The sequence below is a fragment of the Halichoeres trimaculatus genome, unplaced genomic scaffold (genome assembly GCF_033239565.1).
Source record: "Halichoeres trimaculatus isolate MK-OKI-2021-1 unplaced genomic scaffold, fHalTri1.1 fHalTri1_scaffold_13, whole genome shotgun sequence".
Lineage (NCBI taxonomy): Eukaryota > Metazoa > Chordata > Actinopteri > Labriformes > Labridae > Halichoeres > Halichoeres trimaculatus.
In genome coordinates, this window is record NW_027437191.1 from 10,603,790 (window position 1) to 10,624,500 (window position 20,711).

Sequence of the window (20,711 nt, forward strand, 5' to 3'; positions counted from 1 at the left end):
AGAGGGACTTCACATGCACGCTGTGCACTGCACGTCTTCTGTTGTAACCTCACTACATTTTATTGCTTTAACTCAACTTTAAATGTATAATGATAGTTGCATAATAAAGTAATGATAGTTAATAAAATCAGAGACATTTAGGGTCTGAAGTCTGTTTTCATCAGTCCTGTGTGAAATTCTGGGATTTATTAAATACATGAGGAAAACAAGTCCAAGTTCATCGCAAGGTCCAGAAGCTTTCATGATCCAGAATTGACACATAAAGGTGAAAGGCAAAACAAATGTGGAACAAATATTTATGTTGTCAATGTTGATAACCAATGCCAACAGAAGCTAACTCTGGTTTAACTCTAACTAACCAGAATCAACTAAACTTATCATGAGGTTTTGACCAATCAGAGTGCAGTATTTAATGGAAGTATTAAGTAAAGACAGCACTCTTCAGAGTACGGATGTCACAATCCGATTTTTTCACAATATATTTTGCCAATACCGATCCAATATCAATACCTACCTCTTAGACATGCACAGATCAATCAGCTGGCCGATCGATTGGTGCCGATTTCCTTAATTTTGGGAGATTGGTAGGGATGTCCTGATATTACATTTTCACTTCCGATACGATACCGATACTGCAGCATTGAGTATTGGCCAATACCGATATTAATCCGATACGATATCAGCATTAAACATAAATACTTTTATTACTTATTTTGTAGTATTTCATGTTAGAAAAGGCTTGATTAAGTGATATTATTCAAACAAAGAACAGTAATCAGCAACATTAAGTATAAGGAAAAACTGACCCATTTATTATTAAACAATGGGTAACATAAATTTTAACATTAAACATAAAAAATACTAGTAATTGAATAAAATAAAGAATAAATTAGAAAAACCCAGAAAATAACCTAAATAAATCAAATAAAAACAGCAGGAGCGGAGTCTGGAATAGACTGCTTATATCGGAGATGTTAGATGCATTCCAATATGATACCGATATTTGTTTTTTTGCTGATATCGGACCGATATCCGATATTAATATCGAACTGGGACACCTCTAGAGATCGGTGATAGGCCCATCCTTAAAAATCTGATCTTACCTCCAGGAAGGTCTGACAGCCAGCCATTGTTGCTTTGTGCTCTGAGACCTTAAACTCAGGACACTGTTGTTATTGGCTGTTTAAGTTAAAACATAAAGATTGTATTGTTTCACAGGTATTGTTCAATGATTTTCAATAAAACAAGATTAGAACATTGAAGGTATAAACTGTCAGTTATAATAAATAAAAAATGAAAATCGGTATCGTCAGGTCAGGCTTTTTAAAGATCAATGATCGGTTAGAAAATGTGATCGGTGCACCCCTACTTTCTTTGATAAACCCTGTTTTCCGTTGAGTGATACCGTTATAAATGATGAATCATATTTGTTGTATCAAAGTGAGCCCTGTTGGTACCTCCTTGAGGAACAGTCACTTTATGAATGTTGCAAGAAGCTGTTTTACTATCATTGCTTTCCAAAGAGAAGTAGTCTCACACAGCAGACATGTTTGGGACGTGGTTTGATTTATAGCAGCTGTAAAGTGTGACGGTGCTGAAAACACGTGAAAACTAGATCAGTCCCATTTGCGTCTTTAAATTCCATAGTATTGGGCACCAATACTGATCAGTGGATTGGATCAGGACAACCCTAGTTTAGAGTGTAGCTGTAAATGAAAAAATGATCCAATGAGACCAAAGCTGTTATTGTTCAGGGGTGTTAACTTCTCTTTATGATCTTTCAACAAGACCCCCACACTTTGTTGATAACCTCAAGTGGATGCCGGTGGAATTGCTCCTTTAAATGTGAGTGTAATGCAGCAGATACAGTAATCGGTCTAATACTAAACCATGAATACCTTGGATTCAGTAACAAGCTATTGATACCTTAGTTTGATGCTAAGCTACAGATTTTTTCAGTTTCCAGAAAATCTTTAAGATGCAGAGTTTGAGTGAACAGAGATGCAGAGGCACTGTGCAGGACATTGTATGACGCAGAAAGACAGCATACTCTGAAGAAAGGACAGTATATGCTGCAGAAATTGCATCAGAAAGTTAAGTATATGCTTAGCTAAAGGACAGTATATGTTGCAGAAAAGTCTGTATGTGCACAGTAAATGCATCAGAAAAAACAGTATAAGCTAAGCTAAGCTAAAGGACAGTGTATGCAGTAGATAGGAGTGTTTCTGCAGCAGAAAGACTGTCTCTTTGTTGATAGGTTTGAGCTCTACTGCTGACTCTGTGATATCCCTTCCTTTCAAGCTCTCTGACATGTTTCCCACTGCTTTAATTCCCCCTCTTAAAGCTTTGCATTGCTCTTTTTCTGCTGTTGTCCCGGCTGGGATTGGCTGAGTCAATCTCCACCCTCCTGTTGGCATGTTCCTGAGCGTACCGCAGGACCTGTGATGTATGCCAACAGTTTGAGCGTTTCCTCCCTGCAGACGTGCCATGCCAATAAGGTGTAAAAGTGCTGCAGACAGTCTCATAGTTTGGCTGTTTGCAGAGGGTTTTATGGTTGGAAAATAAGCTCTATCATGTAACCTCTCCTTCCCGAGGGTTGGTTTGGAAAGTTAACTGTGTATAGATTGTGCTATACCTGCTCAATAGGAGTCTCTGTTGGGGCTTGTCAGTGGGTGATTAATGTTTCCACGATGTAAGGAAAAACAGCATGCCCTGCTGAGACCGTCGTTTCTGTGTGCTTCACTCTGACTGCGTGTTGTTGTGGAGACTCACTCCCTCTTTCTTTAATGCATATTTTCTTGGAAGAAGCCAAACAGAGAGATTAGTGGTTGGGAATGAAGCTTTGATGCTGCTGAGCTTCTATTTTGAGCTCAGGCTGTGGTCCTGACAGTTAATGCCTGAGGAAAGTTCCCTCAGAAACAACTGCAGAGCAGAGGTGAAGGATTGTTTTCCTGCCTCGCACTGAATAACTCAACCTCTGGCTGTCTCCTTACCTGACTGAAATATCAGAGAAACATTATTACGTAGGGATACGTGCACAGGTGGACTCTAGAAAGACTTATCAGGGTTAAAGGGATACTGACAGGACTAAGCAGATGTAGATTAACTTACCACGTTCTGGTTGACTTTTTACATTCAGTACATGAACATAGAGGTTGTATCCTATAGTCACAGCAGGGGATCTGGTCTTGTCTATGGATGTCCCGATACAGACTTTTTGACTCCAGATTTTTTCACGATATCTTTTGCCAGCTCATTTTTCGATTTTCATAAGCTGCGTGTAAACGTACTGAGTGTTAGTTAGCTAATTCGGTTTCTCTTTGGTAAAAATGAAGCTGAACTCCGGGTCGCTCTCGTTGACTGTGAACCAAAAGTTTTGTGTTTTTCCCATAGAAGCCCAGATCATCTGTAAATGAAGTTGTGTGTTTTAGTTAGGGATGGATACCGACTGAGTAGGGCTGAACAATTAATTGAATTTAAACCAACATCCCAATGTAATAAAATGCAATTTTCAAATCGCAAAGACTGCAATTTAAATTAAAAAAAATGTTTTGAAGTGCATTTGAAAAGTGTAATCCAAAAGTTTACATATTTCAGTAATTGAGCCAAAACTTTGTTTTTATTTACACTTCTGCGTTTGTGTTTTGTTACTGGTGAGAGATCAGTAAGATTTTTATACATTTGATATATATATGTTGACACAGTGTTTCTTTTTCATTTTACAAAAAGTGCACCCCACATGTGGACACATTTCAGTGGTTGAGCCAGAGATTTGGTCTTATTTACATTTCTGAACTTTTTTTAGTGTGAGATTCATAGAGAACGGGATTCATATTTACTTTTTATATTATTGTTCACTCCAGGCCTCTTGTTCGCAGTGCTTTGTTCCTTTCTCTGATTTTATTCAAGGAAATACATTATGATTTTATTACACGTCTACAAGGCTTTAGGTTCAATCAGTCAGTCAATATTCTACTGTGATTGTTATAGTTAAAAATACATTATTCATATCAATTCATGCATCAGTTCATCTCATTTCATCATATCATGTGGGCCTGGCCTACAGGAGAGACTTGTTTATACGTTGACAGTTTTATACTATAGATCAGTTTATTGCTTGTGTTCAATGAATAATGTAGAAGATAACCCCCCCCCCCCCCCCCCCCCCCCCCCCAAAAAAAAAAAAAAGATAAATAAATAAATAAATAGATAGATAAATAAATGAATAAAAAAATTGTAAAAAAAAATCAGATGCTAAATTGCAATGGCAATATTGTTGGTCCAAAAAATCACAATAAGATTATTTTTCTAAAATCGTTCAGCCCTAGTACCGAGGTACTTTTATAGGTACCAAACGAATTCCATCTGTAGTACCAAGTACAGATTCAAGTAAAATGAAATAGCACCATGATTTGATATCTAAACTCATCCTTGAGACTGTGTGGGAATGGAAGAGTAGGTGATTTTCCATGCTGGACATAAACACAACATTGCAAGTTTATATCCATAGAAATAAATATATTACATTGAAAACTTTGAGATTTTATTATTGAACGAATTTATATTTATCACCACATAAACACACACAAAAATACAGAAAATTAGTACTGTTGAGTACTGTTACTAATTGCCAGGTAATGGGCATCGGTACTGTATTTTGTAATGCAAAATATTTAAATGTAAAAGGTACCCATTAGTTTCAGTTTCAGCCACTTCTGACTGAGTTTAGGTTGGATAAACAGCAGCTGTACATGAAAGCTTCACCTGTGTTTTCACCTGCATCTTCATCTGGAGCCTCACGTGCAGCTTGATCTGCATCGTAACCTGCAGATTCACCTGTAGCTTTCTCTGCAGCTTCTCCTGCATCTTCACATTTTCTCCAGCCAGTCTGCAGTTTCTCTCACCATATTTTATAATTTCAGGTTAAAACAAAGGTGGACTGATGCCCCACCATATTTCTGACTCCTCCCACTTTCCCACACTGCACTGAGAGGAGTCAGTGGACCTGAGGAGCTGGTGCCCTCGCCTGCTTTCAATAAACCTCCAGCTGCAGGCTGCGGTGCTGAAGAATTTTTGATTTCCTGCACACACACACTTCCCCCTCCTCTACCACCACCATCAGCACTGTGCACATGCACTCACACACAAATACAACACACACACATACACACACTTACATAGCCCTGTTTTTAAAAGTGGGCAGCTGAAAGTCCCGGCTGTGCAGCGGAGTGGATCCCAGCTCAAAGGGGCCTGAGTGAGGACTCTGAGAGGACGGTTTGAGTCCTGAACATAACGTCTGGTTTGTTTCTGTTGTTGGAGATTTAGTCAGCAACAAAAGAAGTGTACAGACCTGCTGTTTGAGAGTGTTTGATCATCATAGTGATGAATTAAGAGGATATTATTGTCTTGAACATATTAAAGTGTCTCATTCACATTACATGAAGCACATAAAGCTCTCTACACATGAGAGATTTACACTCTCAGCCTGACCTCTCACAAAGTCGTTCCAGGATGTTTTAAGACGATCTCTGTTTCAAGTTTCCATTGATGACACTATTACAGTTCATCTTCAGCCTATTACAGTCAGCCTGGTGACATTAATACGGTGAGAAATCACTTTGATTCAGCAGGTCACAGCTTTTGTGATGTCTCAAAGAGCCTCTCTGTTGAGACTGGTCCTCTGTGAAGTTTCCACTCAGGCTTTAGCGTTCGTGCTCTCTGTGGGAGGCTGTGTGTGGCATGCACAGTCACTGCCTCAGAATCTAAAGAAGTGGATGAATCAAGCAGTGATCTTCAAGAATGACGAGCCTCTGTGCGAGACAGAAACATACCTTAAAGAATAATCTCTGCATGACTCGTGACAGTGATTGAGTGATGGTCCTTTGGGTGCTTTAGGCAGTCAAGGTGTGTAAGCGCAGAAAAGGTGTTAGTGTGTATATAAGACCTACATACACACAGATGCATGTCTGTCACTTCTTCAAAGAGTCCTGCTGGAAGCTCTCCACACTGTCTTTTGCCCATTAGTCTTTTCATGTGTTATGGTCAGAGCTGCAGAGCTGCAGAGCTGCAAAACTGCAGAGCTGGGACTTACTGCTGCAGAAATGTGACTTGAAGCTGCAGAGCTCTAGAGCTGTTACTTAAAACTGCAGAGTTGTGATTCATAGTTGTGGAGGTTCAAGCTGCAAAGCTATTACCGTATTTTCCGCACTACAAGGCGCTTCAGAGTATAGGGCACACCTTCAATGAACGGCCTATTTTAAAACTGTTTTCATGTATAGGGCGCACCACATTATAAGGCGCATAGAGTAGAAGCTATAGTAGTGGCTGGGGTTATGTTATGCATCCACTAGATAGAGCTGCGCTAAAGGGAATGTCAACAAAACAGTCAGATAAGTCAGTCGAACTCAGGCTACATCCACACGGAGCCGCACATTTTCCTATCCAACTATTTTCTGTGCCGTTTTTGAAAAAAGTGTAACGACGAAGCTGTTTCTACCGTCCACAAAAGCTGTTTCCAGAGATCAGTTCAAATGCCAGACCTTTCGGGTCGCGCTGTATTGCTCTAACAATAAACAAGAGAAGAAGCCCGGGGCAGTCTGTGAGCTAATGTTAGCACCAAGGTTAAAATAGTTTTGGATTTGTCATTATAGTTTAGTTTTAGTTAGTTTTGACATTTTATTTTTCATTACAGTTTAGTTTTAATTAGTTTTAGAGCGGGCATTCTAGTTTTTATTTAGTTTTGATTTTTGCAACAAGGCTTAGTTTTAGTTTAGTTTTAGTCTAGTTTTAGTTTAGTTTAGGTTTTTTCATACCTTATTAACCAGGTGCAGGATTCAAAAAGGTCAGAGTAAACATTTTGTAATACTGTTTATTTTTCAGTCCAACATAGTGCTCACTGCTCAGTCAATGCTGATACTGAACTGTTGGCTGTTGTCTTAAACACAAGAAAATAATATAAACTTAGTAAAAAAATATAAACATAAGTCATATAAAATAATGTTAACATAAATTACATAGAAATAATAAAAATGTAAATTATATAAAACAATATAATATGAGCTTTAATAATTAGAAACTTGGACTCTGTAACAATAAAGTCAGACCCACATGAAATTAAACTATTACAGATGCTCTGATTCATTGCTCCTCTAAGTTTTGTCGCAGCACAGCGCACAGCCAGTCAGTGCAGTAAACAAGCACGTCCCAGTACATCGCTGTGATGGTGCCGTACGGCGCTGACAACTGTAGTAAAAATGGTTGGGAAAATGTGTTGGATAGATTTAAATCCCAAAGGCTATTAATATTGTCAAAAACTATAACTAAGGACATTTTGTCTTTAATTTTGGTTAGTTTCAGTTAGTTTTGTGAACACAAGATACAGTTTTAGTTCACTTATCGTTTTTGTTTTCTTTTCTAGTTTTTATTAGTTTGAGTTAACTGCAATGTATTTTAAATTTTAGTTTTTCTTTTTAGTTTCGTTTTAGTTTACTATTATAACCTTGGTTAGCACTTAGCAGACTTCCTCTTTACAGGTTCTTACTGCTTACTGCTGTTACTCCGGCGACGCCCCCTGACTACAGTAGCCATGATTAATCAATATCGATCCATATATAAGGTGCATTGGATTATAAGGCGCACTGTCGGCTTTTGAGAAAACTGAAGGCTTTTAGGTGCGCCTTATAGTGCGGAAAATACGGTTCATAGAATTGCATAGTTGATGAGCTGTGATTTAATGTTGTAGAGGTGCAGAGCTGTGACTTAATGTTAAAAAGCTGCAAAGCTGCAGTGCTGTGACTTATAGTTGCAGAGCTGCAATGCTGCAAAGCTGTTAAAGTTGCATACTTGATGAGCTGGGACCTTATGTTGTAGAGCTTCAAAGGATGGAGCTGCAGAACTGCAAAGCTGTGACTTAATGATGCAGAGCTAAATAGCCTAGAACTGAATAGCCTAGAGCTGCAAAGCATGGAGCTGCAGAACTGCAGAGCTGCATAGCCTAGAGCTGTAGAGCCTATAGCCTTGAGCCTTGAACTGCAGGGCTGTGACTTAATGATGCAGAGCTGCAGAGCTAAATAGCCTAGAGCTGAATAGCGTAGAGCTGCAAAGCATGGAGCAGCAGAGCTGCAGAGCTGCAGGGCTGCAGGGCTGCAGGGCTGTGACTTAGTGTTGCAGAGCTGCAGAGTTTGGAGCTGTAGAGGGTGTTGAGTTGTTTGATGAGAGCTCACTGAGACTCTCTCTGTGTCCTCTGTGTGTAATGCTCTCATATTTGGTGCTCTACTGTTGATGTGATTGTTCCTCTGTGGAGATCAGCTCTGCTCTTAGCCCTGATCTTTGCACGCTGAGGAGAGAACAGCGTGACATTTAGTTGTGTGTTTCTTGTTCTCGGTGATGTGTAGCCTCTTTGTTTACCTGAAGCAGCTCAGAGTGGACTGTGGGAGCAGCCTGAGCTCCAGGTGCCCAGCTTGTGTTTCTCTTCAAGGCTCCTGTTGATTATTTGTCCACATTTAATTCACTCTTGAATTGATTTGGACGTTTTTAGCTGGATTCACAGAGGCAGGCTGAATGAGCCCATTGATGGGATGTGGCAGGCCGCTGCCTCCAGAAGTGAGTATGGGTCTGTGGGTCAATGCTTTGGCACCGTGAATAACAGCCTCAGTAAAAGCAGCTTTGTCTCTATCTGTGCTGCCTCGGGCTCTGTTCCACCAGCGCCTCCAGGGACAGCCGGGTCTAATCTGCCCCCCTCAGAGGCGCCCCCACACAGCGACCTTCTGCAGGCCTGTAATTACACACAGCTAAGAGGTGTGGACCTTTTTGTTTTTGAAGCCAGGAAACAATCCAACCACACTGCTGACCTGGAGCTGGGTTAGCTGCCAAGTAGTGAGTTTCCTTTCCCACAAAGGCTGAGCTGCACGGCCCTCTGAGCCCGGACGATGATGGTGCTCTCTGGCTTCTTCTGGCATGTTAGACTGAGCTGATAGTGGAGCCTGCACTACTGTAGCAGCTATATCTGTTATTTTCTACAGACTTGATCATCTGAGAGGAGATGAAAACATTTAAAATCCTCCAACACTGATCATGACACCAGCCGTTCAGCTCTTCAGCCAAACCAGAGCGTGCTGTGCAGAGAGCCACCTGTCGGGGTTTGGAGCTGATCTTGACGTTTCACTTCTGCTTGAGGATCTTTGTCCCCAGTAGTAGTGCAGCACCACTTCCTGATTTCACTAACCAAGAGATGGGTCAAAAGCTGACGCCCCTCCTACCCTGATCCTAACCCTGCTTCAGAGACAAACAGGAGCCTCTCTCCTGGATTAAAAAGAGATTTTATCTGCAGAATGATCATGTCTTATCTCTGAGGATAGCACGTCTTCAACCTTCTGCTGCAGACAGCCGGTCACTGAGGGTTAATACTCTACACATCTGATCTGAACGCTCCTCCTCCTGTTATCAGCTCCATGCGGATGTTTGCCGAGCTGATTTACGACCTCTCAGCTCTGATAGAGACACAGCTGCCGTGGAGATAAACACTCTGTCCTCTTGGTGGAAGTTAGAGGGATTAAAACCCTCTGAACTTTCCCTCAGAGTTAAATAAATGTTTTTAAGTGTCAGTAAATCTTGTTCTGGGTTATTTCAGTCCCTACTCTCGCCGCGGTATGGAGACTACTGTACAGTGTGGGCCTGAAGAGAGCCGAGGAGGGCGGCTTCATGTCTCTCGGTGCATGTGAGGACGCTTGTGAAGGGTGTGTCAGGTGGATGGAGACACATCCAGTCCTCATCAGGAGCATGTGTCTGACTGTAGAGCCACAGTGTGAGGGAGTCGTGCTTGGAGAGGTGAGTGTGTACCTGAGGGAGGGTCAGGTCAATCTGCTTCAGGGATGTTTACGTTTAGCAAAGAGACACAATCTTTTCGGACGACAAACACTAAATCAAACAGAGCTGAGACTGAAGGATGAGAACATCGGGAATTGTGTGTGTGTTTTAGTAATGCAGAGTTCACATTGTTTCTGTAAGACAAGGAGCTCTGAGGAAGCTTTAAGCTTGGTTTAGGCTTGTTGCGGCTTCATGCGGACAAATCCTAGCCCCCTTTCCTTGCGCAGTCCTTTGCGCAAGGAAAATTTCCCCATACCGCACCTCTGGAAGTTTCTTGCTTCCGTGCAGAGATGTGCAGACAAACTAGAGCTCTTTGCATCCAGGGTACAAAAAATTGGGGCATTTATATGGGGGATGCTCTGATACTGATCGGTAGTATCGGTTTTTGGTGCATCGGCACCCCTTGAGGCTTGATCGGTATCGGTGGGAAGAGATCCAGGCAAACAGCTGTATGCTTTTTTTTCCCAGCGCTCTTTGCTACTTGATTTGAAATCTTGCCTCTGATGCACTTGCTTTGTTTTTTGCTGCTTTACCAGTCAACAGGGCATAAACGTTTACATTTGAAAAGAACTTGCTAAAGAATTGCTTTGATGGTAAACATTTAAATATATCATAGGTGAAATAAATATTAGCTTCAGTAACTCCATATTCCTATTTTTTGCCTTTTACCCAAAACATTACCGGTCTTATCCCATAGTAGGGCATGCAGGTTATTATTTAACACAGCATTGGTTGATATCAAAGCCCAGGTATCAGTATCAGGACCAGAAAAGTTGGATCGGTGGGTCCTTAATTTATATGATTCATCGCACAGAGATCCACATGACAACAGCGTGATGAACAGTTCGTGGTGAAAATGTGGCAACACTCAGCAGAGAAGAGGATTCGCTGAAAAAATGTTGTAAACTGTGTGAACAACTTCTTCTTCCCCTTTAGTGAAGTGCTGTGATAGACGTGCATTTGCGATTTGCGCATAACGCAGCCTTTAGTCCACTTTGACAAACATCCACAGGAGAGTTACTGAAATTGCTCAGACATGATACAGAGATGCAGAGATGTAGCGATGCAGTGGAAGGTGGCTCCATGAACAGTTTGAATATGTATAGTGTTTTCAGTGTGGGACAATGGGGTTAACTCTGCTGTTTTTATGCAGATGACTAACATGATTTTTGTCTCTTCTTTACTTCAATACAGAAAATGTTGACGCTGGCTTTTTGCTGCCTCCACTGACGCTCAGTGACCTGAAGAAAGGAAGCAGTCCTGACCTGGCGACTCACGAATGGCCCAGGGAAGCCAGCAGATTGACATTCAGGTTTTGCATGACCTGCGCCAGAAGTTCCCTGAAGTCCCAGAGGGTGTGGTCTCCCAGTGTGTTTTACAGGTGAGTCAGAGACACCTGAGACGGCTGAGTTCACATCGTTTGAATCATGCCATGTTACGCCACATCATATCACATCACGCCACATCAAATCACACCATAAAGTTTCACGTCCTGCCCGTCACATTAACAGTCACTGTGAACGTGCAGACACACTCCTGTACATCCAGCAGCTGTCTCTGCTGTTCCCTCTGAAGCTCCCTCTGAAGCTTCCTCTGGTGTTGAATCTCACAGTGTTGTAATATTAGCAAGCTCTTCTGTAGGTTCTCCTCTGACAGTCTTTTTCCTTCTCGTCTTCTTTCTTCCAGAACAACAACAATCTAGACGCCTGCTGTGAGTACCTGTCAAAGGTCAGTCCGAGCTATCTGTACAGTGAAGAAGGCAACCTCAGCTTCTCTGACGACCCCAGCTACTCCCGTCTCCGTAATCACATGACCCAGCTGAACCTGGGCCTGCAGTCTCAGAATGTGCATGTGGCCCCGCTTCGGGACGGCCTGAGAATGAACGGCAGTCGGACCCTCGCCCACAGCCTGAGTGACGGGCCCCTCCAGACAAGCCAGGCCCCTAACAGTGACTTCTTCCAGCAGGAGCCCCAGTCAGCTCCTGTTCAGGTGCCCTCCAGCCTCAATGTTTTTGGTGTGATGGAGCCCACACGCAAGCCACAGCCTCCCCAGCACCTGGGACTCTACCCTCTGGGTGTCAAAGGGCCAACGATGGGCGTCCAGCAGACACCACGCTTTAACCCCATCACCGTCACGCTAGCTCCCAACATCCAAACAGGCCGTAACACCCCCACGTCTTTGCACATACATGGTGGGCCGCAGTCGGGCCTCAGCAGTCCACAGGGTAACTCCATCTACATCAGGCCCTACGTCAGCCAGTCCGGTACGACCCGGCAGAACCAGCAGCAGGGAGGCAGGGCCCAGTACAGCCCCACCTCCCAGCCCCAGCAGCAGATCTACCAGATCTCACACCCACCGTGCCTGTCCAGCTCCTGGTCCGGCCCTCAGCACGCCTCCTCACATACCTCACAGACCCAGGGCCACCAGACCTCCCACGTCTACATGCCAATCAGCTCCCCCACAAACCCCCAGGCACCCTCCATCCTCCCAACTGGAAGCCAAGCCTCCTCCTCTGGTGTCTCCTCCTGCTCCTCCTCATCCTCTGCCTCCTCTATCATGCCCTCCCCTCTATCCAGCATCAGTCAGTACAACATCCAGAACATCTCCACAGGCCCGCGAAAGAACCAGATAGAGATCAAACTTGAATCTCCTCAGAGGAACAACTCCACGACCACCACGGCCGTGCTGCGGACTGGCAGCGGGCCGCGGTCCTCCTCCACCTCCTCCTCCTGCCCGTCCTCTTCCTCAACTTCCACCGGTGTGGCTACCATCCCCACCACCCCTCTGTCCATCGGAGGCCCGGGCCTGAGCCGCAGCCAGCCAACTGTTTACATCTCTGCCAGCCCGCCTACTGCTGCTACCACGCCCTCTGAAGACGCCGTCATGGCCTCAGCTGGCTCCCGCTCCCAGCCAAAGTTTTACATTTCTGCCAACGCCTCCAGTGACGACAGCGGAGGCAGGAACCCTCCCACAGTCTACATCTCAGCCAACCCTCCCCTGCAGGGGCCTTCAGGGGCCAGGAACTTGGGGGGCCAAGTCAGCATGGGCCCCGCCTACATCCACCACCACCCTCCTAAGTCTCGCACATCAGTGGGAGGGGGGGGCACTGCGTCGTCCCCACGAGTGGTGGTGACTCAGCCCAACACCAAATACACTTTTAAAATTACCGTGTCCCCCAATAAGCCCCCAGCTGTGTCCCCTGGAGTGGTGTCCCCTACTTTTGAGCCCAACAACCTCCTCAGCCTTCCCTCGGACCACCACTTTGTGGAGCCAGACCCCCTCCATCTGTCGGACCCGCTGTCACCACACAGGGAGAGGCCGAGTGAGCCTCGCAGACTCAGCATGGGCTCTGATGATGCAGCGTACACACAAGGTGAGTCATCATCATCATCACTTCAAATAATCCCGGGCCCTAACTCACTCTGCCATCATCCAGATTATTTCAGTCCAGACTCATCTGTGTACCACAGACCCTGTTCATTTCACTGTTCCAGTCAGAGTCAGGGTTGGTGGGAGTCTGTCTCTTACACTCTCTGTGCCTGTTCTCCTTTGGCGCTCTACCTGTGACTCTTTCAGACTCCAGAGTCTTTGACTGATGAAGCTGTGGTTTGAAAGTGTCGAGTTTGCACTAGAGGTCGACCGATATGGGTTTTTTGGGGGCCGATGCCGATGCCGATGCCGATGCTTTCCAAATTTGGGCAGCCGATGCCGATATGCATAGCCGATTTTTCCAATTTGATATTCAGGCCGATTGTTAAATAGATACATATTTATCACATTTTTGTGAAACGCAGCAATTTCTGAGCAGCTAAAAGAAATCTATTACAACAAGTCGTGTCCAGTCCTCTGAACATTTATTCAGCTTTCAAAACAATGAAATATTTTGTCTGAGTAAACACACAATGTAACAAGCAGTAGTAAACATTCACACTCTTCTTAAATTGTCAAAAAAGAAATTTAAACTTATTAATATAATTTGAAGAAAAGTATGTAATGTATCCAAGTGGTTCCACAAGTTTGAGGTGCTCATCTTTTTTGTGCCTGATCAAAAATTGTGTCATTTTATACAACGGATCAAAAATCGGCTTTTTAAAAGAAAATACGGCCGATGGCCGATAGAGACAAATGTCCAAATATCGGCCGGCCGATATATCGGCCGGCCGATATATCGGTCTACCTCTAGTTTGCACACAACAGGTGTTTTTAAACCACATAGTTCATGTCCTTTTGAAAGAGGAACCATTAAGGAGGGGGTTTACTGAGAACTAGCAACTTGTGGGACCAACCATCATGGTGAGGACTGATACAAACTAACAAACTTTATAAAGGGATATTACTGTGGTTGAAGTTAGGTGACAGGTCAGTCAGTAAAGCCCTGTTTCCACTGAGCAGTCTGGTTTAGATACAGTACAGTTTGGTACGGGTTGGCTTGGTCAAGCCTGATCCTGTTTGCGCTTCTACAGCCAACCATGCTCTCTCGTGGTAGGCGGCGTGTAAGCCAGATGCAGATAGCCGCATCAGTTGAATAATAGCGTGACACAATAGAAGCGTGACACTGTGTACCCCACTAATAAATCCAACAAAGAAGAAAAACACAACACAGTAAACAAAGAGTAACAATGGGAAACATCCAGCAATTTGTCTTCTCTGTGATTGACATGTGGCTCTTTGATACAAAGCACAATCAAGCTTTGTTTCAGAGAAGACTGTGTGCTGCTAGGAGAAATACAGCCGCAGTCACACGGTAAGTGACGATTCTTTCGAGCAATCAACTGACTGCAGTGTTGTAGCTCCACCTTCTGGGATTGGATTGTTTAAGTCTGGCAACCCTTTGGAAAGGTCCCAAAAAGTGGGACAGCTCATCTTGGTTATTTGGGGATGTGTCAATGTGTGGATTACTCAGTGGAAACGTCCAGGAAAGTCTACCACTGTTTTTGACCTGCTCTCTCAGGAAATACTCTGAAAATCACATCAGATCTACTCCTAGCCCTTACCTGAAAATGCTGTCGGCTCTTTAATCGATGTTTTCCTCCATGTATGTTGATCTAAAGACATTTTACTAAATGTGACTTACTGATGGTTTGCAAACGTCTATAAACATCTGACCAATCAATGCCCACTCACTTATCTTAAAGCACTTCTGTTAAATGTTGTCTCCCCTTGGCTGGGAGAGGGTATGCTCTGATGTAGGAGCTGAAAAAGTTTGTCTAAACATGGTTCTTTGAGCTAAAACAGCTCATAGTTCCTTCAATATCACTTGAAAGGTGGAGGGTGGTCTGAAAACTGCTCGTGTGTCCAGAGACTGTTCACTGTGAGTGTGTCATGTCTCAGAGAGCCAGTTGATTTAATATTTGTTGCTTGTTTGGTTCATGTTAGGACCTTACAAAGTGTAAACTGATAAGAGCATCTTTTAATTTATAACATAAAGTTTATTTTTGCTGTGTGCTGCTGAGTGAAATGCTTTTTCCGATGCATCCTGCCAAGAGAGGTACACTGTGTGGATTTAACGGTCTGTTTCCATAACACTGAAGAAAGTGAGCTCTCCATCCAAAGCCAGCGTGCTCGCTGTCAGTGTGTTCATTCAGAGCAGAAACTCGGCTCTGACTGAGAGGTAGATGGAGGCAGCTGTGATTGGCTAAGGGCTGCTGTGATGATGACTGCAGAGTGAGTCCTCCACATTAAACGCTGTGTTTGCTCTGACGACCCCTGAGACGGACAGATCCTGTGCTCTGAGTCAAACCTGCAGTCAGAGCTCACTGCTGTTTCCTTTTTTGGGCTTTTCACTGTTTTACATGTGAGTCAGCAGCTGAGGCTCTGCTCTGCAGTCACTGCCAACAAGAGGGGCTGCAGATGTAGGCTGATCCTCTGACCCCTTAACCCCCTAACCATCGAACTCTCCAAGCGTAAACACAAAGAATCTGAATAAGAGAACTTTATTGATCCCAGAAGGGCAATCCAGTTTACAGCTAACTCTTAAACTAACAACCACAAACAGAAAAACAGTGTCAGTCACTGCTCAACATGTCGCTAAACTGTGGAGCTGGAAGAATAAAAACTAAAAACAGACACCTTATAAGTACAAGAATATAATCTGTCAAGAATATCTTTCAGCTTTAAGCAGCCTGATGGTAGAAGAGATAAAAGCATTAGCATATCTCTTTGTTCTCCTCATAGGGATGAGATAGCGCCGTCCTGAGGACATTAAAGAGAACTGTTTGGCCAAAATGTGCCTCAGTCGACCCAAAACCTCTTTAGCTTTTTGATATCCAGTTTCCTCTAGAGAGAGCTCAAAACCTCCTCCTGTACTGCAATAATTTTGGAGCTGGTCTTATTCTTTCACAGAGAAAACATAAAACCAGAAGATTTAAAAAGAAAAAAAAGTTTCAATGAAAACATGATAAAACATTCACAAAATGTCCTCTGACATACGAAGAGAATTTAGATTACACATCAGGGTTTACGTTCATGTCAGTATTTACTCTTCAATTTAAATCAGAGCCAAACACTGTGATACACCAGATACTCGAATCATCTGGGAACTTGACCAGGTGTTGACTCTCTTGGCGAGCTGCAGGCAGACTTTCTGACCTTAATCTGACCCTCTTTGAAACACCAAAGCCCCATTTACAGGACATTTCATCTGAAAATGCTAAAACGTAGTAACAAGAAAAAAAAATCTATGTTAACATGGAAAAGCTGAGGGACTGAAAACGCTGCAGTAAGCATGCCAGTCCCTTAGTTGGCACTATAACTGTCTTTTTTAGTGTTCATAATAGGCCTGTTGTTCTGCAGTGCTTTGTTCCTTTCTCTGATTTTATTAAAGACAAAAATTAAATCAATCAGTCAATATTCTACTGTGATTGTAATAGTTAAATTAAAGCTGCAAGCAGCGATGAACGGGCCCTCGCCCTGTGTGCGCCAGTTGGAGTGTGTCCTAGCCGCCACATGTGCCCGCATTAGCAACACATTGTGGCTCAGCCAAAAGCCATAGGTCTAGGCACGAGGGTTAAGCCCAAAAGTTTTGATGCCTGTAGCTCAAAGTAGCTGGACGGGCTGCAGATTTGAGCCCCTGGGTGGCGCTATGGAGCATTAATGTTAGTGCAACCAGTGATAGAAATGCACTTAGGCTGTGACACTGAACCTCTGTGTGCATTTTTGCCCTGATCCAACACTGCTCCGGAGAGCCATTAAGGTTTTCATGAAACAGTTAAAATGGCCAACTTTGACCGTCATTTGTTGCCACGCCCATTATCGTAGCAAAAATCCATTTGGAACTTGTCATTGTTAGCGTGTGTAGTGTACACAGGGCAAGTTTGACGTTGATCTGATGAAAAATCTAGGAATCATTCCATTTAGTCTGAGGCTAAAAATCGTCAAAATCCGATGTTTGTGTACCTTTTCGGAATTGACTATGGTCATTATAGACTTTTTTGTATGTCTTGGCATGCTTGTTATGCCTTCCAAATTTTAGGTCTATAGCTCAAAGTAGCTGGGGAGGCAAAAATTTGGAGCCCCATGGTGGCGCTATGGAGCATTGATGTTAACACAAATAATGATAGAAATGGAATCAGGCTGTGACAGTGAACTTGTGTGTGAATTTGGGTCCTAATCCAACATTGTACAGGAGAGTTATCAAGATTTGAAAAAAACGGCAAAATGGTAAACTTTGGCTGTCATTTGTGGCCACGCCCAAAAAAATTATAACAATTGTATTATGATTATTAATCTTCAATGTCTGTAGTATAAATACGCCAAGTTTGGAGTTGATTTGAGGAAAAAGCTAGGACTAGTTCATTCAAATACATACCCTATGAATGCAATTCTTGCTAATTTCGGGCCATTGCTATTAGGGGGCGCTGTACTTTCTGGTGAAAATAACAACATGGCTGTGTCCGGGGCGCAACACTGAAGATGTGTGTCCATTTGGGTGTAGATCGGACAAAGTTGAAAAATGCATAATCTAATAATCACAAGGGTTTCAATAGGGCTTTCGCCCCCGATCCTCGGGGCTCGGGCCCTAATAAAGGTATATGTTATTTGTAAACATGACATGTAGGCCTCGCAAACAGGAAAAAATTGTTTGTATGTTACACTATCCTTTGTTGTGTTGGTCATACTGTAGAATGGTTTATTGATTGTGTTAAATTAGTAATGTAGAAGATAAACATCCCCCCCCCCCCCCCCCCCCCCAAAAGAATCGCATGCTAAATCGCAATATTGGTCCAAAAAAAACACGATTAGATTATTTTCCAAAATCGTTCAGCCCTAGCAGCGACTCAGAAAAATTCCACTCTGGAGGCCGCTCACCCTAAAACTGTTGTCGTGTAAACGGGCCCAAAGATAGTCTTAAAATGCTGGCTTGACTTTTTAACCCTAAACAGTGATGCTTACCCTTATATCCAAATCCTTTCTCTGACTTTAACTCTCAAACTCAAACCACCAATAGAGGACTCACATGCAGGCTGAGCCCCTGATCCTAACCATAACCATCAAGAGAGGCTTCACATGCTGGTTAACTTTCTAACCCTAACCCTTTAACTACCAAAAATGGCTTTATGTGCAGGCTGACTCTCTAACCCTCTCACCCCAGTCTGACCCCTAACCCTCGAAACCCTCACTACTAAGCATGCTGACCCTCAAATCTGAACCCGACCCTCTGTCCTCCTGCTCTGGATCAGAAACTTCTCACTAACTAATTTAACGCGAGGGAACAGTGACAGCCTCAAGCTCAGCATCATTAGTCACAGATTATGTGCTGTTATTGTGGCGTAGGATGAATCAGTGCTGACTCTTTCTGCAAGCTAAGCTGAGCTTCCCCTGTAGTCAGCGGTGTGAGCGGTGTTTGATCCTCAGTGAGTGACTAATGATCTGTTCAAATCCTGCTGTCCCTGCACAATGACACAGAAACACTTTGACAATCCAAACATCTTACAAAACACAAGAGGGACATGTATAAGTGGTTTATAATAAAATCCCACAGGGGAGAACAGATTATTTATCAAACCATATTGACTGACTGACTGACTGTGGAGGTGGAGAAACGCAGGTAGGTTCTCAGGTGGGCAGCATGAAACTGAGCAGATTGTCCTTCAGACCTCTGAAGGTAACAATGAAAGTGTGTAAGGAATAAACTCTTCCTGTACATAGTATAAGAGGAGTTTCACATTTTATAATACCTCCAGTTTATCAGCTCAAACCTGAATGATATCAATAATAGAGTAATTTTTATGGCACATGAACAAAGAAGACATTTATCCGGCTGTGATAAAGAACAGAAAGATTACTCTGTACGATCAGGAGATGTGAAGGGTGACTCTAATTTACCACAGTGTGACGTGGTGTGACAGGAAGAGCCAGACATTTATTGTTTAAGTCCAATCCAATCTACTTTATTTATAAAGCACATTTTACAAACAGAGCGTTACCAAAGTGCTGCACATCAAAAACACAATAATAAAAACCGTAAAACCGCTCCACCAGTTCTCATTAAGGTAATAAAAACAAGTAACAGTAAACAAGAAAACACTAAAATAATAAATAGTACATAAAATAATAAATACAAATAAAATAGATAAAATAAGGAGAACAACAATAAACTTAACACTATAAAATAACTATAAGAAATAAAAGACACAGAGGACCACACAACTCACGCAGTGTTAAAAGCCAGAGAATAAAAGTGGGCCTTGAGACGAGACTTAAAACAGTCCACTGTGGGGGCAGATCGAATGTGGGGGGGGCAGAGTGTTCCACAACTTAGGGCCGACCACAGAGAAGGCCCTGTCCCCCTTTGTTTTAAGTCTCTTCTTAGGCACCACAAGCTGGGACTCGGACCTCAAAGCGCGCGCTGGAATGTAGATTTGGAGAAGGTCCATAATGTACTGAGGGGCCAGTCCATTCAAAGCTTTAAAAACAAACAATAAAATTTTAAAATCAATCCTAAAATTAACAGGGAGCCAGTGCAAAGACGCAAGAATTGGACTAATATGCTCATGTTTTCTGGCCCCTGTTAAAAGTCGTGCCGCAGCGTTCTGGACTAGACATAATAAATAATAATTTAATGAGAGCTTCATTAAAATAAACCAGGTTATGAGAGGTGACCTTCAGCTGTCGTCTTGTCAGACAGGTTTCAACAGTTTATTTTCTTGACTGTGTCAGTAGATAAAAAATACTTAATTAGACTTAACTAAGATAGTCAAATTTTAAATCACTATTCAATATTACACTGTTCCTTCTCTGCTCATACAGTCATTGTTATAAAAAGTGTTTGGTTGAAAAAGAGTGCAGTAGAGATGATAAATATTTTTTATATTTTTTTACAACTGGCACACAGTGACTGCAGCCCTCTTGAATTAGAAACAGAAGAAGAAGAAGAAAGCTTTTATGCCAGGTTGTAGTTAAACTGGTGAATGACTGTAAGTTAAGTCTCCATGAAGAAGTCCTCTTAGGTTTATTTAAACGACTTGTCTCCTTTCAAAAAACTCAGGCTGAATCTCCTTCATGCTAACATGCTAACACGCTAACTGCTGTGCTGCACATGATAACGGCCCATCTTCTCCTTCTGTGGTGTCATGTTTCCTAAATGGCCTTCATTTTCGTCTCACTGCCCTCTACTGGTCTCGTAGTTTGTTGCAATTACTTTAACTTTTTTCTCCATATAGCCTGTTTTGCATATTCCCCCCAGGACTTCAGCCCGTGGTGAAAACGCAGACAATGGGCCACAGGAACCGTGTAGTTCTTGTGAATGTTAAACAGGAACTAAAACACCTGAAGACATAATCAAAAAGCTAAGGTCAAGAGCAAACTTTTCTGGAACCAAACAAGTCTGTAACAGTGAGACACAAGGC

The 20,711-nt window shown here is 42.9% G+C and overlaps 1 protein-coding gene across 2 annotated transcripts in view; it reads left to right on the forward strand.

Annotated features, from left to right (window-relative positions):
• The window catches only part of tab2 (TGF-beta activated kinase 1 (MAP3K7) binding protein 2), a 50,223-nt gene that overhangs the window by 19,634 nt on the left and 9,878 nt on the right, over positions 1-20,711 (forward strand). For both annotated transcript variants that reach the window (XM_074685209.1, XM_074685210.1), the window contains exons 2-3: positions 11,059-11,245; positions 11,551-13,237. In XM_074685209.1, coding sequence (XP_074541310.1) covers positions 11,144-11,245; positions 11,551-13,237 — 1,789 coding nt within the window. In that variant the 5' untranslated portion in view covers positions 11,059-11,143. The remainder of the gene's footprint in view (positions 1-11,058; positions 11,246-11,550; positions 13,238-20,711) is intronic.